The 16,662-nt window shown below is 49.9% G+C and overlaps 1 protein-coding gene across 1 annotated transcript in view; it reads left to right on the top strand.

Annotated features, from left to right (window-relative positions):
• KSR2 (kinase suppressor of ras 2) overlaps window positions 1–16,662 on the top strand; it is a 407,661-nt gene that overhangs the window by 384,900 nt on the left and 6,099 nt on the right. Inside the window, exons 15-17 of the mRNA XM_060120912.1 lie at window positions 8,754–8,850; window positions 9,862–9,995; window positions 14,679–14,810. Of these exons, the coding sequence (XP_059976895.1) occupies window positions 8,754–8,850; window positions 9,862–9,995; window positions 14,679–14,810 (363 nt within the window). The remainder of the gene's footprint in view (window positions 1–8,753; window positions 8,851–9,861; window positions 9,996–14,678; window positions 14,811–16,662) is intronic.

Genomic DNA, 16,662 nt, shown 5'->3' with positions numbered 1-16,662 from the left:
TACAGTCTGTCTCCCCCACGAGAATGTCAGCTCCATCGCCAAGGAAATGGCCCTTTTGTCTTGTCCCTGAACATATCTGACCTGTAGTCCCTGTTAATACATAATTGGCAGGAGGGGAGGGTTTGCAGGCCTGGAGATTAATGAGTCTGGATTTCCCAGAAGGTGGGACAGGTACCACTGGCCCCAAATAACATCAAATCACATAGTGGGGGGCATGATTTTCCTCTTCAATTCTCTCTCCATCCTTCTGGTGAGATGAGAAACTCTTCATTCAGTGCTAGTATTTAACACCTTCCTAACCCTTACTTGCTAAACTTTTTTTTTTTTTAACAAAAAGAGGAGGCCTTAAGCTCTGACCATTTGTCAGACCATGATGCCAAGCAAGGATTTAATATTGTTTTTTAGTGGGTTTGTTTTCGTTGTATGTATTTTAACATTTATATGGGGCTAGAAATTCTGGCTTTCCTTCTGGTAATGATAGAAGGTAACAATAAAAGTTTCTTTCTAAAATACACTTATTTTTCAGAGGCAATGCATCTAAAGAAAACTATTAGCAAGTGGTAAATAATGAGTTGGCGGATCTGGCAAAACTCTTAAGGTAGTTTTGGAATGGTTGCGGTGTGAGGGATTCTGAGCGCGACGCACAGTCTGCCCCTTAGGAGACGCTGAGAAGAGATGCTGTAGAGTTTGGGAGGAGCATGTCCTGGAATGCCTCTGGACAAGGTCAAGGTCAAGGACAAGGTCAAGAAGAGCGGGTCTTGGATGGCGGCTGGACCACAGAGCGTGATGAGAGGCAGAGGAAGCAGCCAGTTCTTGCAGTGAGCTGGAGCCCACACCTCCCTGGCGGGCTGCCTGTGCCCTTGAAACGCTCCTTCTCTTATAAAGCACAGACCAGGGAGGGCAGAATGTCCCAGTCAGGGCCAGAGGTACCCCCTAAAATGGGCAGAACCCCCATCTCAGTCCTTGAAGGTCCCAGAGCATTCAACGCTTGGCCTCTCTGGATTTAGCAAAATCAGAAGAATCCAGTGAGATCGAGACTGTAAGCTTCCTTTTCCCTCCCGCTTCTCCAAGCGTTGCAGGGATGCATTTGGAAAAAACAAAAAACAAAAAAACCTGAAGCCCTTCTGTCAAGTGCTGCTAGCTCCTGCTTTGCATATTCTGATGCCTGGAGGGCCACCTTTCTTGTCTGGCTGGGACACGAGCCGTCCCTGGCCAATGCCTTATTTAATGGAACTCTATAACTCTTCATTTCCTGGACATACGGCAGGTTAAGCAGGTGGCAAACAGCTGGCATTTCTCACTTGCTTTCTGGCAGTTCCCATTTTTATAGGAAGCTAACCTGGCATTTTTTTTTATTATAAAGCCCCAGAGTCCCAAGGTTTCATATCCTCGGTGTTAGATCCACAAAGGGCTTGGAAGTTAGAGATTGCCTGCGTCTGGAACTGGACGGAGCAGCAACTTGTCACTTGGCATGTGATTTATTTGCTCCAGGGAGGGGCAAAGAGTGGAAGGGAATTCAGTGGGTTTCGAGTTTTGTGGGGTTGGGGATGCTGAGAAGTGATTGAGGAGGAGAAGCCGCCAAGGGGTTGTAAATCCCTTCTGACAGAACCGAGTATTTTTAAAATAACAGCTGACTTTGAAACCAGCTGCCTTGGGACCTAAAATCAGGCAGAGCTGAGACTGTTTCCACCCACCTGTTTCTTTGATTCGGCGGATCAGCACTTGGGGAGGGCAGCCACTGGGAGATGCTCTCTAGAGCCCAGCCATATGGCCTTGGCTGTGCAATCAAGCATGCTGCATTTGTTCTGCCCCAGGGCCTTTGCACTGGCTGATCCCTTAGCCTGGAACGCTTTTTCCCCAGGTTTTCACACAGCTGGCTTCCTTCTTCCTTTTCTCGCAGCACGGCTACCTCTCTGGAGCAACTTTCCCCGAGCCTCCTAACTGAAGAGGCCCCCAGCCCCACCATACTTTGTCCGATCAATCTGTTTATTCTCTTCATAGCACTTGTGCCTCTCTGAACATCTCGTCGATCTGCTTACCTGCTTGCTTATCACCTGACTTCTCCTCTGGCCGATCAGCCCCACGTGAAGATGGGCCTGTCTTGCATTCTGTATCTCCTACACCTGAAACACCACCAGGCCTGCGTGGCACTCACTAAAGGGACAGTGACTGTGAACTTCATGATCTCTGGGTCTCAGTAAAATAAGATTGGCTTGAACGACAGTTCTCCAAGTGGGGTCCCCAGACTACCCACATCAGCATTGCCTGGGAACTTACTAGAAAAGCACTTTCTCAGGGCTCACCCCAGACTCCCAGAATCGGAATCTCCTGGGGTGGGAACAGCCATCTTTGTTTTAACAAGTCCTTCCAGGGGATTCTGATGCACACTCAAGTTTGTCAACCATTGCTCGAGTGCTTAAATACCTAGGAGGTCCAGGCAGATGGTGTCAATGCAGGAAGTAGAGTAGGTGTGGCAGAGGAGACCCTACATGCCCTGTCTAGGGACATTGAAATGTAAGACCAAGCCTGCCCGAAAGCCCAACACCCCATCCTTCTCAAATAGGCCAATTGTTACCCTTAGAACTCCCCAAAAAGCACACGAACAAATAAGCCAAGAATGGTGAAAACACAGGCCCCTGAGAAATTGTTTTTCTTTGGTTGGATGTGATACATGATGCTCGGATGGGACTGTCACTCCCTGGAATCCTGGAAGAGGAGGCCTGGCCGTGGGAAGCGGCTGTAGCGTTGCATCCATTCGTTCCTTCAGAAGCTTTGTGTGTTGGGAGTACAGCAGCAACCAGATAGGTTAGGCCCTGCCTTCGCGGTGTGTACCGTCTGGAGGGAGAGACAGCCTCTGATCAAAGACTCCAGCTGACACGTGTACAATGACAGCCATGACAAGGGCTGCAAGGATGGAGTGCACGGTGCCACGGGGTCTGATGGGAATAGGGACCTAGCTGGGGAGGCTTTTGAGGACAGATGGGGAGAGCATTGCTGGCTGAGGAGACGACCCGAGCAAAGGCCCTGAGGTAGGCTGGTGTGGCTGGAGCTCTGTGAGTGAAGGGGTGGAGCTGTCTGCAGGGCCCAGACTGTGCAGGGCCTTTGGGCGCTGGAGGAGTTGGGCCTCTATCCAGGGGGCACTGGGGAGTGACTTGGTCAGCTTTGCGTTTTGAAGCCACCGCTCGGAGTGCTGGCTGGAGAATGGATTGGGGAAGCCGGAGCAGCCATGAGGGGCAGTGTGGTCATCCAGGCAGGAGAACATTATTATTAGAAATAGTATTAGAATATTACTAGAAATAATAATATTAGAATATTATTAACCATGATATGATCCATGTTCAAGGAGCACCTGTTCTGGCCAGGTGCTGGGCCAAGCACTGTACTTCTGTGACCCCATTTCACCCTCATGCCCCACTCTGCGACAGTACTTAATGCCCCACTTTAGTTCCTGACTGCTGCAGTAACAGATTACCACAAACTCAGTGGCTTGGAACAACAAAAATCTATCTTTCAGCTCTGGAGGTCCGAAGTCCAAAATGGGTCTCACAGGGTTAAAATCAAGGCCTCGAAGAGCTGCCTTCCACTCTTGGGGCTCTAGGGAGAATCCGCCCCTTGCCTCTTCCAGCTTCCACAGGCTGCCTGCCTTCCTTGGCCCGCAGCCCCTTCCTCTGTCTGCACAACCAGCAAAGACCGGGTGGTTCTTTCTCACATAACATCCCTCAGCTGCCTCTTGCATACCCAGATCTCCCTCTGCCTCTCTTCTGCCTCTCGATTCACTCGCCACCTTCCTGTGACTCTCGCCCCCTTTTGTGATGCCATGTTGGGCCCACCCTGGTCATCCAGGGTAATCTCCCCGCCTCTAGAACCTTAATCTAATCACAGCTGCAGAGTCCTTTTTGCCATGTAAATGTTTACTGTTTCTGTGGATTGGGGTGTGGATATCTTTGGGGGACCGTTATGGAGTTGACCACACCCACAGTTACAGATATGGACACAGAGGAGGCACAGTTAGTCCCCAGGGCCGTGTGGGCTCTCAGGGGGCAGAGCTGGGCTGAGAGCCGGTCTGTCGGCCTTCAGAGGGCGTGGCCCCCAGCTCCCATTCCATTCACGCTGGCCTGGGTCCCCGGCCTTGATGCTGAGGAGTTTGCGGGAGAGAAGGGAAGCGGCCGCCACGGCATCCAGGTTTCTCTCCCAGCCACTGTTTTGGCAGAATGAGCCAGTTTGGACAGAGGCCCCTGGAGAGAAACCTCTAGATGGTTTTATCTCATTGTTTCTGACAAGCCTCTTTTAGGCTGGTTTACATCAAACGTCTTTCATTTGCCTTGCCATCTGGGCCATAGGTTTACTGTGTCACCTGAGATATGGGGTCAAAAACAGCATTATTTGAGGTGCCTGGGGCCACGGTCGGAAGAGATGTTGACCTGCAGATAAGGTGGAAAATCCCCAGTTTTGCTCCTCTTCTTGGAAAAACATGATCTTTGTTGCAGAGGGCGATACTGTGTGTATACTAGTGCCTGGGCCTACTGCCCCAGAAGCTAGAGAGGTGCTAAATGTATCCTTAAACCCCTGAAACACCTTCTCTTGACGTCCAGACTGACTCTGCTACTGAGGCCTGCGGACCTCATTAATCTTCATTGCCATAGGTGATGTTAGTAGTGATGTTGTAGCTACCATTCACTGGGGGCCTGTGATGTGCTGGAGTCTGAGAAAATTGTTAAGAAACAAAAGATGGGGGTTAAGAGCCTGAACTCTAGAGCCAGCCTGCCAGGGTTCACATCAGCTCTACTTAACCTCTCTGAGCCTCAGTTCCCTCATCTGTAGGAATGGGACTGATCCCGAGCTTGATTAAATCAAAGATGCCGTCCATTAGAATATGCGCCGTTTCTTTTATGTACTATGAAGAAAGAAGGGTAGTGCCCGTGAAACTGTGACCTGTCATCGAATGCAAAACACATTCTGATTTCAGAGATGTTAGTTACAATGTGAGGAAATGCACATTGGAATCAATGAAATACCTCGAGAGCACCCACCTCCTGCGGCTCTTGTGCTTAGGCTGGTGTCAGGCACATAGAAAGGGCTCAGTCCACGTTAGCTGGTATTGTTTCTGTTGTCCCCATTTTACAGATGAGGAAGCTGAGGTTGAAGTCACTTCCCGAGGTCACCCGACAAGCAGTAAATGGTAGAGTTGGGATTTGAGTTCCCTCGGCTGTGTGTCTCTTTCATGGCCCCCAAATCATGTCCAATAACAGGGTACCCACACCATGGATGAGATGAGAGATCAGGAACAGGCTGGCACCATGGCCGTGTGCCCGTGAGCAGGTCCTCCACCCCTCTGGATCTCCACATTCTCACCTGTAGGAGGTGGGTGATAACGTGGACCCTGCAGGGATGCTGGGAAGGATGCCTGGATGTGAGAAAGGTCCCACATGTGCTCAGTAATCCTTCATCCTCTCCTTGCTTCCCTCCCCCACCACCCAGGCACAAGCAGCTTTTAGGGCACTGGCGTTAGCCACAGAAATCCCGAACTCGGAGCAGTTGCCGTGGATAGTTGGACTGACTTGCCTGGACAATTGGAGCCTTGGGCACCCCGGACACCTGCCTAATGCCTGCTCCTGCTTAGAGCTCAGCCCTCACCTTCAGCTCAGCCTCTGAGAAACACCTGAGCCGGCACAGCCAGGCCTGGAGCCCCTCATTCCCCTGTGGACGCTGCCCCTCGGGGCTGTGTGAAGCGTTTAGAAATAGTTACCTGGGGTGTCAATATTGGCTTCGATTTTAAAGCTTAACGCTGTTGGATTAATTGTTCATCCTTTCCTCGCTGATTTTTTTTTTTAAGTAAATTGTTCTTGGAAGGATAACGTACCTGCCAAAGTGTTCAGATCCTAAGAGCACAGCCTGATTAATTTCCACTAAATGCACATCCATATAACCAACGCCCAAATCAAAACGCAGAGCATCACCTGCCCCCAGCTCCCCCACCCCCTCTCCATCCTCCCCACCCACCAGGGTCACTGCTGTGCTGACTTCTAACACATGGACCAGTTTTGTCTGCTTTTGCACTTTATATAAATGGAGTCATTGAGTGTGTGTGTGGCTTCTTTTGCTCAACATTAGGTTTAGAACTTCATGTCTTTTGCGGTTAGCAGTAATTTGCTTATTAACAGTCCAGTATGAATATATTTTGTTATACGGATATATCATAATTTATCCATTTTTCTGTCTGTGAACATTTGGGTAGGTTCCAGTTTGGGGCTATTATGAATGGGTTGCTATTAACATTCTAGAATATTCTAGTACATTCTGCTACATGTCTATAGGTGAACATGAGTGTGCATGCCTTCTGGATACATACTTAGGAGATGAATTGCTGGTTATGGCCTATTTGTATATTTCACTTAAGTAAAAGTGCCAAGCTGTGGTCGTACCAGTTGATATCTTACCAGCCAGTGTGCGTGCGTGCGTGCGTGTGTGTGTGTGTGTGTGTGTGTGTGTGTATGTGCAGGGGCTCCAGATGCCATAAGGTAGTGAGAGAAGCAAAGACTTTGCAGCTGCGGCTGGAAAGGAGGATGTGAGCAGGGAAAGGAGACAGGGATGGACGTTTGGAGGCTGCAATTTCTATGCAGTTACACTGAGAGTCTGGGAAGCTTGGAGCCTGTTGGCTTGGCTGTCTGCAGTGGGGACATATTTCTTCTGGGCTCTGGCCTGTCATGAGTGTAGGTGGCTATTCAGAACAGAGTCTCCAGGGGAGGGAATCCACCCACCGTCTCCGCCATCCTAATACTTAAATATCACTGTGGTCTAATTGGCTGTGCAGCGCACTGCCCCCCTCCACCTCACCTCCAGCAGTAGCAAACCCAGTGCCTGAGACAACAAGGCGGGGACGGCCCTGAGTCACCATGGCTGCCCCTCGCCGACGTACTGGGCAACCCTGGACGGGCGGGCGAATCAGGCTCCCTGTGAGTCAGCTACCCTGGGAATCTCACCTCAAGCAGGTGAAGAAACGAATCTCAGTTGAAGATCATGGATGATTATAGGTAGCATGGTGGGTAAGTGGATACGTGGATAGGTGATAGACGGACAGAAGGATGTGATGTGTGTATAAGTACGTAACTAATTAATAACTTGCACACAAGTGTGTGTATGTTCACCATTGTATTGATCAGTCACCACCTCTCACAATAGCCAGAGTTTCACGAATACTTGCTGTGTTGGGCATGGAGAGTTGCCTACACCTTGACACGCCTGATTCCGTGTGATTCTCCTAAGAAACCTTGTAAAGCAAAAACTGTCGGCCTCGTTTTACAGATAATGAAACTGAGACTCAGAGAGGTTAGCTCTCCTGCCCAGGGTCACACAGCCACTGACTGACAAACCACGGTTCTAAGACAGTCTGACTCTGGGCCCCTGTTCTAACCAGTGTGCTCCACTCCCCACCTGCTCCTTCTCTCATTCAGTCCTCATACTAATTCTGTGGGTGGGTATCGTTAGTTCCCTTTGATAGATGAGGAATCGGAGGCCCAGAGAGGTTAAGTAACCCATCCAGAGACACAACGACACATGGTAAGTAAAGAGCAGAGCTGGGATTCAAACAGATCCCTCTGCTACCTGAGTTCTGGCTATAACCACACAATTTCAGCTAATTCAAGCCCACAGCAGAGCTCGGTAACTACTAAACGAATGAATACAAAGCCAAGAATATTTTAGCAATCAAGTCACAGATTAAAAGAAAAATTCATGCCATCATTTAGACATAGATGGAAAATGAACTTTCCTAATGTCATTCCTTCTTCTTTCAGCCAATATTGGATGTGATGAACCAGACGTGATGCTAGGGGCTGGGGAATGCTATGGTGAATCTAGAACTCATTCATTCACTCATTCATTTGCGGACTGTTTATCGAGTTCCTGGTCTGTGTGTACCAGGATTCAGGCTCATTGCAGAGGAAAAGGATGGGTAAACACACTGGCAATTAAATGAGGTGTTACTGTCACTGTATAACATCCTTTTTCATCTTGTCATTCATCTTGAACCACTGGTGCTCGAAATGAGCTCAGTGAGGCTGAAAATAGTTTGAAAACCCTCTATCCAGACAGGCATCTGCTTTGGGGGAGTGTTACTGGTGTTTACACACCCCTGTCTAAAGGCTTGAATACATTATTCACTGATGGTACTTAGTACACATCAGCGACCGCTTCGCTGGTCTTTCATCACTTTCCCCACACACCAGTGGATCCTGGCAAGTGAGAGCAGCTGGGCCGAGGGGCCGGCAGAGTGCCGTCTGAGTGCTGTCTGAGGACCCCAGAAGTTATCAGTTTACAAGCAGATTTTTACCTGTGAGAGCCTGTGTTAGACGGTACGTGGCAAAGCCTGCTTCTGGGCTAGGCTAGACTCTGCACGTGTCCTTGGATGCTGGGGATAGCTGATAAAGATGCTAAAGAACACCAAAGGAGTTGCTCCCAGAACCAGAACTGAGGTCCAGTGCAAGGCTGTGGTGGCTTAGTATCTCACAGGCATAATAGTGGCACGTCCACACACACCCACTCTCTATGTGTCACTTTTGTGTGTGTGTGCCGCGTGGCTTGCGGGATCCTTTTCCCCCAACCAGGGATCGAACGCGGGTCCCGGCAGTGAAAGCACCGAGTCCTAAGCACTGGACCGCTAGGGAATTCCCTCTATGTGTCACTTTTAATAACCGTTGTGTGTGGCGCTTATCGCAACAACTGCCCACAATTAATTGTGTCCTTCTGCTTTCCAGCCTCTGTAAGGGCCGGACACTCTATTCTGTGGTCAGGGATGCGAAGATCGTCTTGGATGTCAACAAAACGAGGCAGATTGCCCAAGAAATTGTGAAGGTACCGTAGGGTCTGGGGCCTCCTCCCTGAACCTCAGAAAGACCCCTCCTGAGACTCATGGTCTGGCTTCAGATCAACAGTCTGGGCTTAAAAGCGATTAAACTTGACCTGCACGATACCAGGCCAGATACAAGCATGAGGGATGGTCTACTCATGTTTGGTTTCCATCTGGTGCCCCATCATCATGATAATTGGGTGTGTGCAGAGACCCGGGGCGGGGGGAGGGACTCTTCTCATTGATAAACTCCCTTACCCCTTGAAGCCTTGAATTCCCATGAATGTAAGCCATCTCTCTCCACAGCTGCTGGGGAGGCATCAAATTGGTGTTGTTTGGGATTAAAACAAACAGGAACATCCTGTGTTTTCTGGCGGGTGCCTCATTAGTCCATGGTCTTCAGGTTTTTATTTCCCATCGGAAGTGTCAGGACTGAGCTGCAAAAAGAAATAAAAATGTGACTGCTCATTAAGGCAAAAAGAGAAATCTAGACGTTTCACCCTTAAGCTTGACCTCCCACAGCCCCTTCTCCATGTTCTTGATTATCGCCTTGTGATATGTCTCTTGAGGCGCACAGTGAAATTCTGCAGTTGTGTGGGTTAAGTAGATCTAAGGAGCAAGTCTCCTGCAGATGAGTTATTTTGCAGAATGGAAGTGGAGAAGATGGCCGATGGGATTCCTTACTCTGGGGGCCTCTTTTCAGGTTTGTCCCCGCCCCTCTCCCTCTGGGGAGATCTTCCTTCGTTTCTTCTTCAGGAAGCAGAAGAGCTTAAATGGAGATGGTTTTGCTATGATCTGAGGGGGGTGGCAGATTTCTGTCTTGGGGACCCTGCCTGTTCCCACTCGCCACGCCTTCTCCACCCCACCTGCAAACCTTTGCATTTGGGTCCCAGATCTGCAGCTGTTCAGTGTGGTTTCAGTGGAAAGGCAGGGCGTGTGAATCGTGACCCCGAGCCAGGCTGGCTGTGAGCGCGTGGGTGTCCTCTGGCAGCTCCCTGTATCCTTGTTTCTTGCAGGGCATGGGCTACCTCCACGCCAAGGGAATCCTGCACAAGGACCTCAAGTCCAAGAACGTCTTCTACGACAACGGCAAAGTGGTGATCACAGACTTTGGGCTCTTCAGCATTTCCGGGGTGCTGCAGGCTGGCAGGTGAGAGGTGGTAGGAGGTCCCAGAGGGGTTCTTGACAGATGACGGTCGGGGATGAGAAGTCGCCCAGGTGGCTTCAGTGACCTAGACGTGATGCTGGACCTGAGGTCGCTTAGCTGCGCAGCTAGGCTGCTGAGCCCATGATGCAGTGCGGATGCCCGGGTCACACTCTGAGTCCCGTGGGGCCTGTCTTGGAAATGGCGCCTTTGAATGGGCACAAAGCATCCTTCAATCCTGCCACGCCCTTGCCCTTGAGTTTCACTGGAAGACACTCTCCTTACTCCAAGCACGCACATGGAAGCGGGGCTCCCCCAAGCACCTTTGCTCAAAGTTTTCTTATGAATCCCGTTGGTTTAGCACAGCAGGAGTGTAGTTAAGAGCAAGGGATTGAAAATCAGACCCACCCGGGGCCCAACTTGACTCTGCCACTTATGAACTGTGCCTTCACTTTCCTGCAAGAAAAATGGTGGGTATGATGATTCCTGCCTCAGAGGGTCATTATGAGGGTAGAATAAGACAACACACAGCAAGCATCCAGCACAAGGCCTGGAGCACATCAAGCACTACGAAGACTACTGGGTTGGCCAAAAAGTTCGTTCGGGTTTTTCTGTACCATCTTATGGGCAAACCCGAACGAACTTTCTGGCCAAGCCAGTAGCTCCTGTGGAGTTGTTGTAATTAGCATTAATTTGCATATACCTCCTCAGTATCACCCAGGAGGGTCATTAACTATTGTTAAGTAATAAACTCTCAGCCACCACTCACCCTAGAGCAAGCTACCTTGAGTTGACCGTGTGAAAAGCAGCCTGATCCCAAGTAAACAACCCATAATGCAGAAGGTCTGCCCTTTGTGACTTTAAATTTGGAGTGTGTGACACACACACACACACACACACACACACACTCTCTCTAAACCCAGCATGTTCTCTCTAATCATGCCTCTTTCAACAAATGGTATGTCTCTCCAGAAAGGCAGCACCCCCCAAGCCCTGGTTTCTCTCATTGTACTTCCATTTCAGCTGCTTTGGAGAATCCCTGATCCCTTTGAGGTACACCCAGGAGCCCCCCAACAAAGTGAATTTTGTTCATGCTCTGTAATACCTTGAATCTCAGTCAGACCGTCTGAAATGCGGTGGAGCCTGATCTAGCTGTTCCTGTGTGTTGCAGTAACAAACAGAAGCTTAAGGGTTTTTTTTAGAGTTTACTCCACCCAAAGAGATTCATCTCCAAAACTACATCTAGTCCCTAAGATAAGAAAGTAAGTAGACAGGAAATTAACAAACGGATCAGTGGATAGATGGAGAGAGTCATCAAGTCAGAACCCAAGAAGCCAAGAACCCACTTAGGTTCCAGTTTACTGGTTGGGGAATCGCTCCCTCCCTGTTTCCATTGCCCCAGGCCAAGGGCAGAGGAAGCAGTTGGTGACATCACGATGAGCCCAAGTACTTGTGTCAAGACAAGAGGTTTAGCAGGCGTTGTCTTTAACCTAGCTCAAGGCTCTTAAGAAAAAAAAAAATCAGATTCCTCCCTCCTGGTGGCAGGTCCACACGCTTTCTCCTTGTCAGTGGCTTCTCCCCCAAAAACCAGAGGGCCTCTGATTTTCCCTTTATTTATTTATTAAAACTTATTTATTTATTTGTTTTTGGCTGCGTTGGGTCTTCGTTGCTGCATGCAGGCTTTCTCTAGTTGTGGCGAGTGGGGTTTACTCTGTTGCAGTGCACAGGCTTCTCATTGTGGTGGCTTCTTTTGTTGTGGAGCACGGGCTCTAGGAGTGTGGGTTTCAGTAGTTGTGGCACGCGGGCTCAGTAGTTGTGGCTTGTAGGCTTAGCTGCTCTGCGGCATGTGGGATCTTCCCGGACCAGGGCTTGAACCCGTGTCCCCTGCATTGACAGGCGGATTCTTAACCACTGTGCCACCAGGGAAGTCCCTGATTTTTTCCCTTTAGATTCATGGTTTTCTGAAGCCACAGGGAGACGAGAAAGCAAAGGGAAAAGGAATGACCTTCAGCTCATTCATGAAGGCCCAGTGTCAACCAGGAAGGGAGTGCAAGTCAAGGGCAACGTGGCTTCTGGCCTTGTCGCCCAGACAGCACACCGCCCCCGCCCCCACCGTGCCCCAGCCTGGCTGTCAACGCAAACCCAGTTGGTGTTGCAAGAGGCCAGGGAGCCCTCAGCAATCTCTCCCAACCAGAGATCCACAGCGTCTGGCTACCCAGGAGTAGCCATTGGTGGCTTCCTGTGCTTTTTTCCCTGTTGGAGGGAAAATAGGGCTTAGTTCAGAACTTTGCTCCCAAATGGTGTGCTATAGAATTCGTGTAGAATTGTGGTTAGTTTAGTCGCTGGAGTTTTAAAGACTTGCAATCAAACGGATGTTAGTTCTTTCCCTTGTTACCTTCATGGCTTTGGGAGAGTCACTTAAGCTCTTTGAGGCTATTTCCTGACCCATAGAACAGGGGTGATATCCACCTGATTGTGGGCACAAAAAATTAAGTTGGGTGGACAGCCTGACATACAGGAGGTACTCAGCAGGAGTTACTTGCCTTCCTACCCTTCCCTCAGTTAGACCTTGGGGCATTGACAGTGCTGGGTGCCCAGAAAGGGGAGCTCAGCCGAGCCTGGGGCAGGGGTGGGGGTAGCAGTAAAGTGAGCACGTCCTGAACATCTATACAGATGCCAGAGCTTGAGCCCGTCCCCGGCATTGCCTTGCCTACAGCTGTTCTGCCATCGTCCAGAAAAGGTGTCATTTGAGATGCCAGTGGTATCATGCCAGTTGCCCACAGGCTGTTACTGATCATAATAATAACCATAATGAAGATGATTTGGGTTTGTCACCGATGGGTCCATCACCATGGGAACAGGACACCCCAGGGTGTCTGTGCCAGGCCTGGCTTCTAGCCCCCTCTAGGCACATGCTCACGTCCGCCCCAGGATGATGGTTAGCGAGTGGCCAGCACCCTCCTTCCTGGCCCAGCCCTACAATTCCAAACCTCCACTGCCCCAGGAGGAGGCGGAAGGGGCTGTTGGATGAGATGGGCACAGGGACGTTTGCCCTTTTGGCAGCAGCGTTCCACCCCACCCCACAGGGCCTGGTCATGCCAGTGGGGTAGCATGATATGTCCCCACTACACTGATGTTCTTGGGGTTTCTAGAACACCCCAAAGAGGGCCTGCCTTGGGCCTTTGTCCTAACTTCTCTCCTGCCTGGAATACGCTTCTCCTTGCTCGCATGGCTGGATCCTTTATGTCATGATCTTCTCCTGGCATACTCTTCTCCTTGCTCGCATGGCTGGATCCTTTATGTCATGATCTCCTGCCTGGCATACTCTTCTCCTTGCTCGCGTGGCTGGATCCTTTATGTCATGATCTTCTGCCTGGAATACTCTTCTCCTTGTTTGTATGGCTGGATCCTTTATGTCATGATCTTCTGCCTGGAATACGCTTCTCCTTGCTCGCGTGGCTGGATCCTTTATGTCATGATCTCCTGCCTGGCATACGCTTCTGCTTGCTCGCGTGGCTGGATCCTTTATGTCATGATCTCCTGCCTGGAATACGCTTCTGCTTGCTCGCGTGGCTGGATCCTTTATGTCATGATCTCCTGCCTGGAATACGCTTCTCCTTGCTCGCGTGGCTGGATCCTTTATGTCATGAAAATCTGAAAATCTTAGCTCACATTTTACCTAAAGCAAGCTCCCTCTTATCTTTGACACATTCTCCTATTTTAATCTTTCCTATTTAGATAATTCATTTGTCATCACTTTCCCCTACCAAAGTACAAGCTCCAGGAGGGCAGGGACTTTGTCAATCTTGTTCACTGCTGTGGTCCCAGTGCAGAGAACAGAGCCTAGGCAGAGCGGGTGCTCATAAATACAGTCGGTCCTCATTATTCGCGGATTCCATATCTGCAAATTCACCTACTCGCTAAAATTTATTTGTAACCCCCAAATCAATACTCACGGCACATTCACAGTCATTCGTGGACATGTACAGGGTGGTGAAAAACTTGAGTCAACTGATGCACATGTTCCCAGCTGCGGTCCAAGGAGAGGACGCTGTGCAGTTTTGTTTCAGCTCTCATCAGCGATGACCAGAGGATGGAGATGGGATGGTGCAGTGCGGGGCAAGAAGCTCCAGCTCTGGGGCCAGTTGGATGGGTTTTGCAATTCTGCCCCCTGGTAGTGGGGCAGCCTCAGGGCAAGTCACGTAATACTTCTGAGCCTCGTTTTCTCTTGTGTAAAATAAAATAGACTAGGATGAATTGTTTTTAGGATTTAAGATTATAATCTTTTTGAGATGTGTGCATGCGTGTGTATATATACATTTCCTCCAGGAGCAAAAACTCAGTTTTCACTAATTCAGTGTTTGCTGAGACTTTATAGAACATAAGCGCCACGAATAACAAGAATCGGCTGTATTTGTTAAATGAAGATGGAGAAGGGGGCGCCTCAGAGGCGAAGGGACACGATGACTGTTTGGGTGTTGGGTGTCTCTCTCCAGATCAGCCTTTCCTGCACCTCCCACTGAGTCTTGGCCTCAAGTACAAGGTCAGGCAGTGCTTGATGGGGGGCTAGGGATGGGGGAGGAACACAAGAAAGCCAGCAGAGATGGTCCAGGGACTTGGGGTCTGTGATGGAGGACTGGTCCTCCCTGGGCTGTGAAACGGGGCTCACTCTGTGCTTTGCTTCTCCAGGCGTGATGACAAGCTGCGCATCCAGAGCGGCTGGCTGTGCCACTTGGCCCCGGAGATCATCCGCCAGCTGTCTCCCGACACAGAGGAAGACAAGCTCCCCTTCTCCAAACACTCGGACGTCTTTGCGCTTGGGTAGGTGGCCCACCCTGGCTTTTGAGAGCCCCAGCCTGGGCAGAGGGGCACTTCCCAAAACATTCCCTTAGTGCTTCTATAAGGGACAGGGCATCTGTCTGCGGAGGAAGAGGTGGCTGGATTTCTGGGTGAGTTAGGGGGGATCTGGGTGGGCTGTAGTAGAGAGACCCTAGCAAACCTTCATGCCTGGTTTCTAACTGGTTGTGTGACCATGGCAAGTTACCTGATTCATTCATTCATTCGTGCAATAGCTATTTACTGGGTGCCTGTTCTTAACAAATTGTCAAAAACTTAGTGGCTTAAAACGATCTTTATTATCTCAAGTTTCTGTGGCCAGGAATTTGGGCGTGGTTCCGAACTGGCTCAGGATCTTGCATTAGGCTGCAGTCAAGATGTTGGCCAGGGCTGCGGTCTCATCTGAAGGTTTGACAGGCTGAGGATCCATTTCCAAGGTGGCCTGCTCACATGGCTGTTGGCAGGAGGCCTCAGTTCCTCACCACACAGACCCTTCCAAAGGCTGCTTGAGGGACCTCACAACATGGCGGCAAGAAGCTGCATTGCCTTTATGACCTAGTCGCAGAAATTGTACATCGTCACTTCTACCGTATTCTGTTTGTTAGAAGCAAGTCAGCAAATCACGGGGAGGGGAATTAAGCTCTACTTTTTATAGGAAGGAATATCAAACAATTTGTGGACATTTTAAAACCACCAGAGGTCCCTATTCTCTCTTGTCTGGTGGAAGACAGACAAGGAAACAGGTTTTTTACAAAATTCTGTGATAAGTGCTATGCTGGGGATAAACACAGGACTGTGGGAAGAAAGGAGGAACTAAATCCAACCTGGGAGATCAGAGAGAGCTTCCTGGAGGAGGTGACTCCTGAGCCTGTGTTAAAGATTGAGTGTAAGTAGTCCAGGTGAGGGTAAGGTGAAGTGTTCCAGATAGAAGGAGCACATGAAAAGCAACAAGGGTGAAAAAGAACAAATTGCCCACAATGGAGGAATATGTGGGGAGCAGGAGTAGAGGGAAGAAGACGAAGCTGATGGATGGAGAATCAGGAAAAAATGAACCTGGGGTGGTGAGATGAGGGACTAGAGAGGAAAGAAGGCATTCTGCAGGGACCTAGAGGCTGAGTTAAGGAGTTTTCATCTTCAGGGAAGTAGGGAGCCACTGATGGTTATTGAGCAGGAGAGTGACTTTTAAAAGTGTATTGAGCACATAATCACACTCTGAGCTTTAGAACAATCACTACTGTGTTGAAAACGGAAAGGAGAAGGACAAGATTGGGGCCAGTTGACCAACCCAGGGGGGAGATGTTGAGATTCTCTGCTGAATCAGTGCCAGTGGGTGTGAAAGCTGGGATTGGACATAAGAAGCAGCATTTTGTGGGTAGAAGTGATAGGGCTTGATTGTTGGTTTAAATGTGGGTGATGCCAGATATCTGCCTGAAGCAGAGAGTAGTGTCATTCACCAAAGTAGAGACCCTGGAGGTGGGGCAGGGTTGGGCCATGCCAGAAAGGCAGAGAGAGCAGATTTGGACACAGTGAGTTTGAGCTACCTTGGAGGCAGCCGAGGGAAGCAACCAGAAGGCGGCTGAATCTACACATTTTAAGTTTGGGAAAGAAGAGTTCAGGGCTTGGCGGCCAAGAGAGTGACTGCAGCCGTGGGAGGGGATGAGGTGTCTTTGAAAGTCCAGAGGAGGGAGAGAGGGTCCAGGGCACAGCCCTGAGATGCAGATCCGGACGCTCTGAGAAGGTGCAGCAGGAAGGCTTCCACGCGCCTGTCCCTCAGATGGCCATGCTAATCCTCACCTTACCTCAACCGACCGTGGGGGCAGTTACATGGACTGGCAGA

Source organism: Lagenorhynchus albirostris, chromosome 14 (assembly GCF_949774975.1).
Source record: "Lagenorhynchus albirostris chromosome 14, mLagAlb1.1, whole genome shotgun sequence".
In the NCBI taxonomy this organism is placed as follows: Eukaryota; Metazoa; Chordata; class Mammalia; order Artiodactyla; family Delphinidae; genus Lagenorhynchus; species Lagenorhynchus albirostris.
This window is presented reverse-complemented; position numbering and strand designations above follow the sequence as displayed.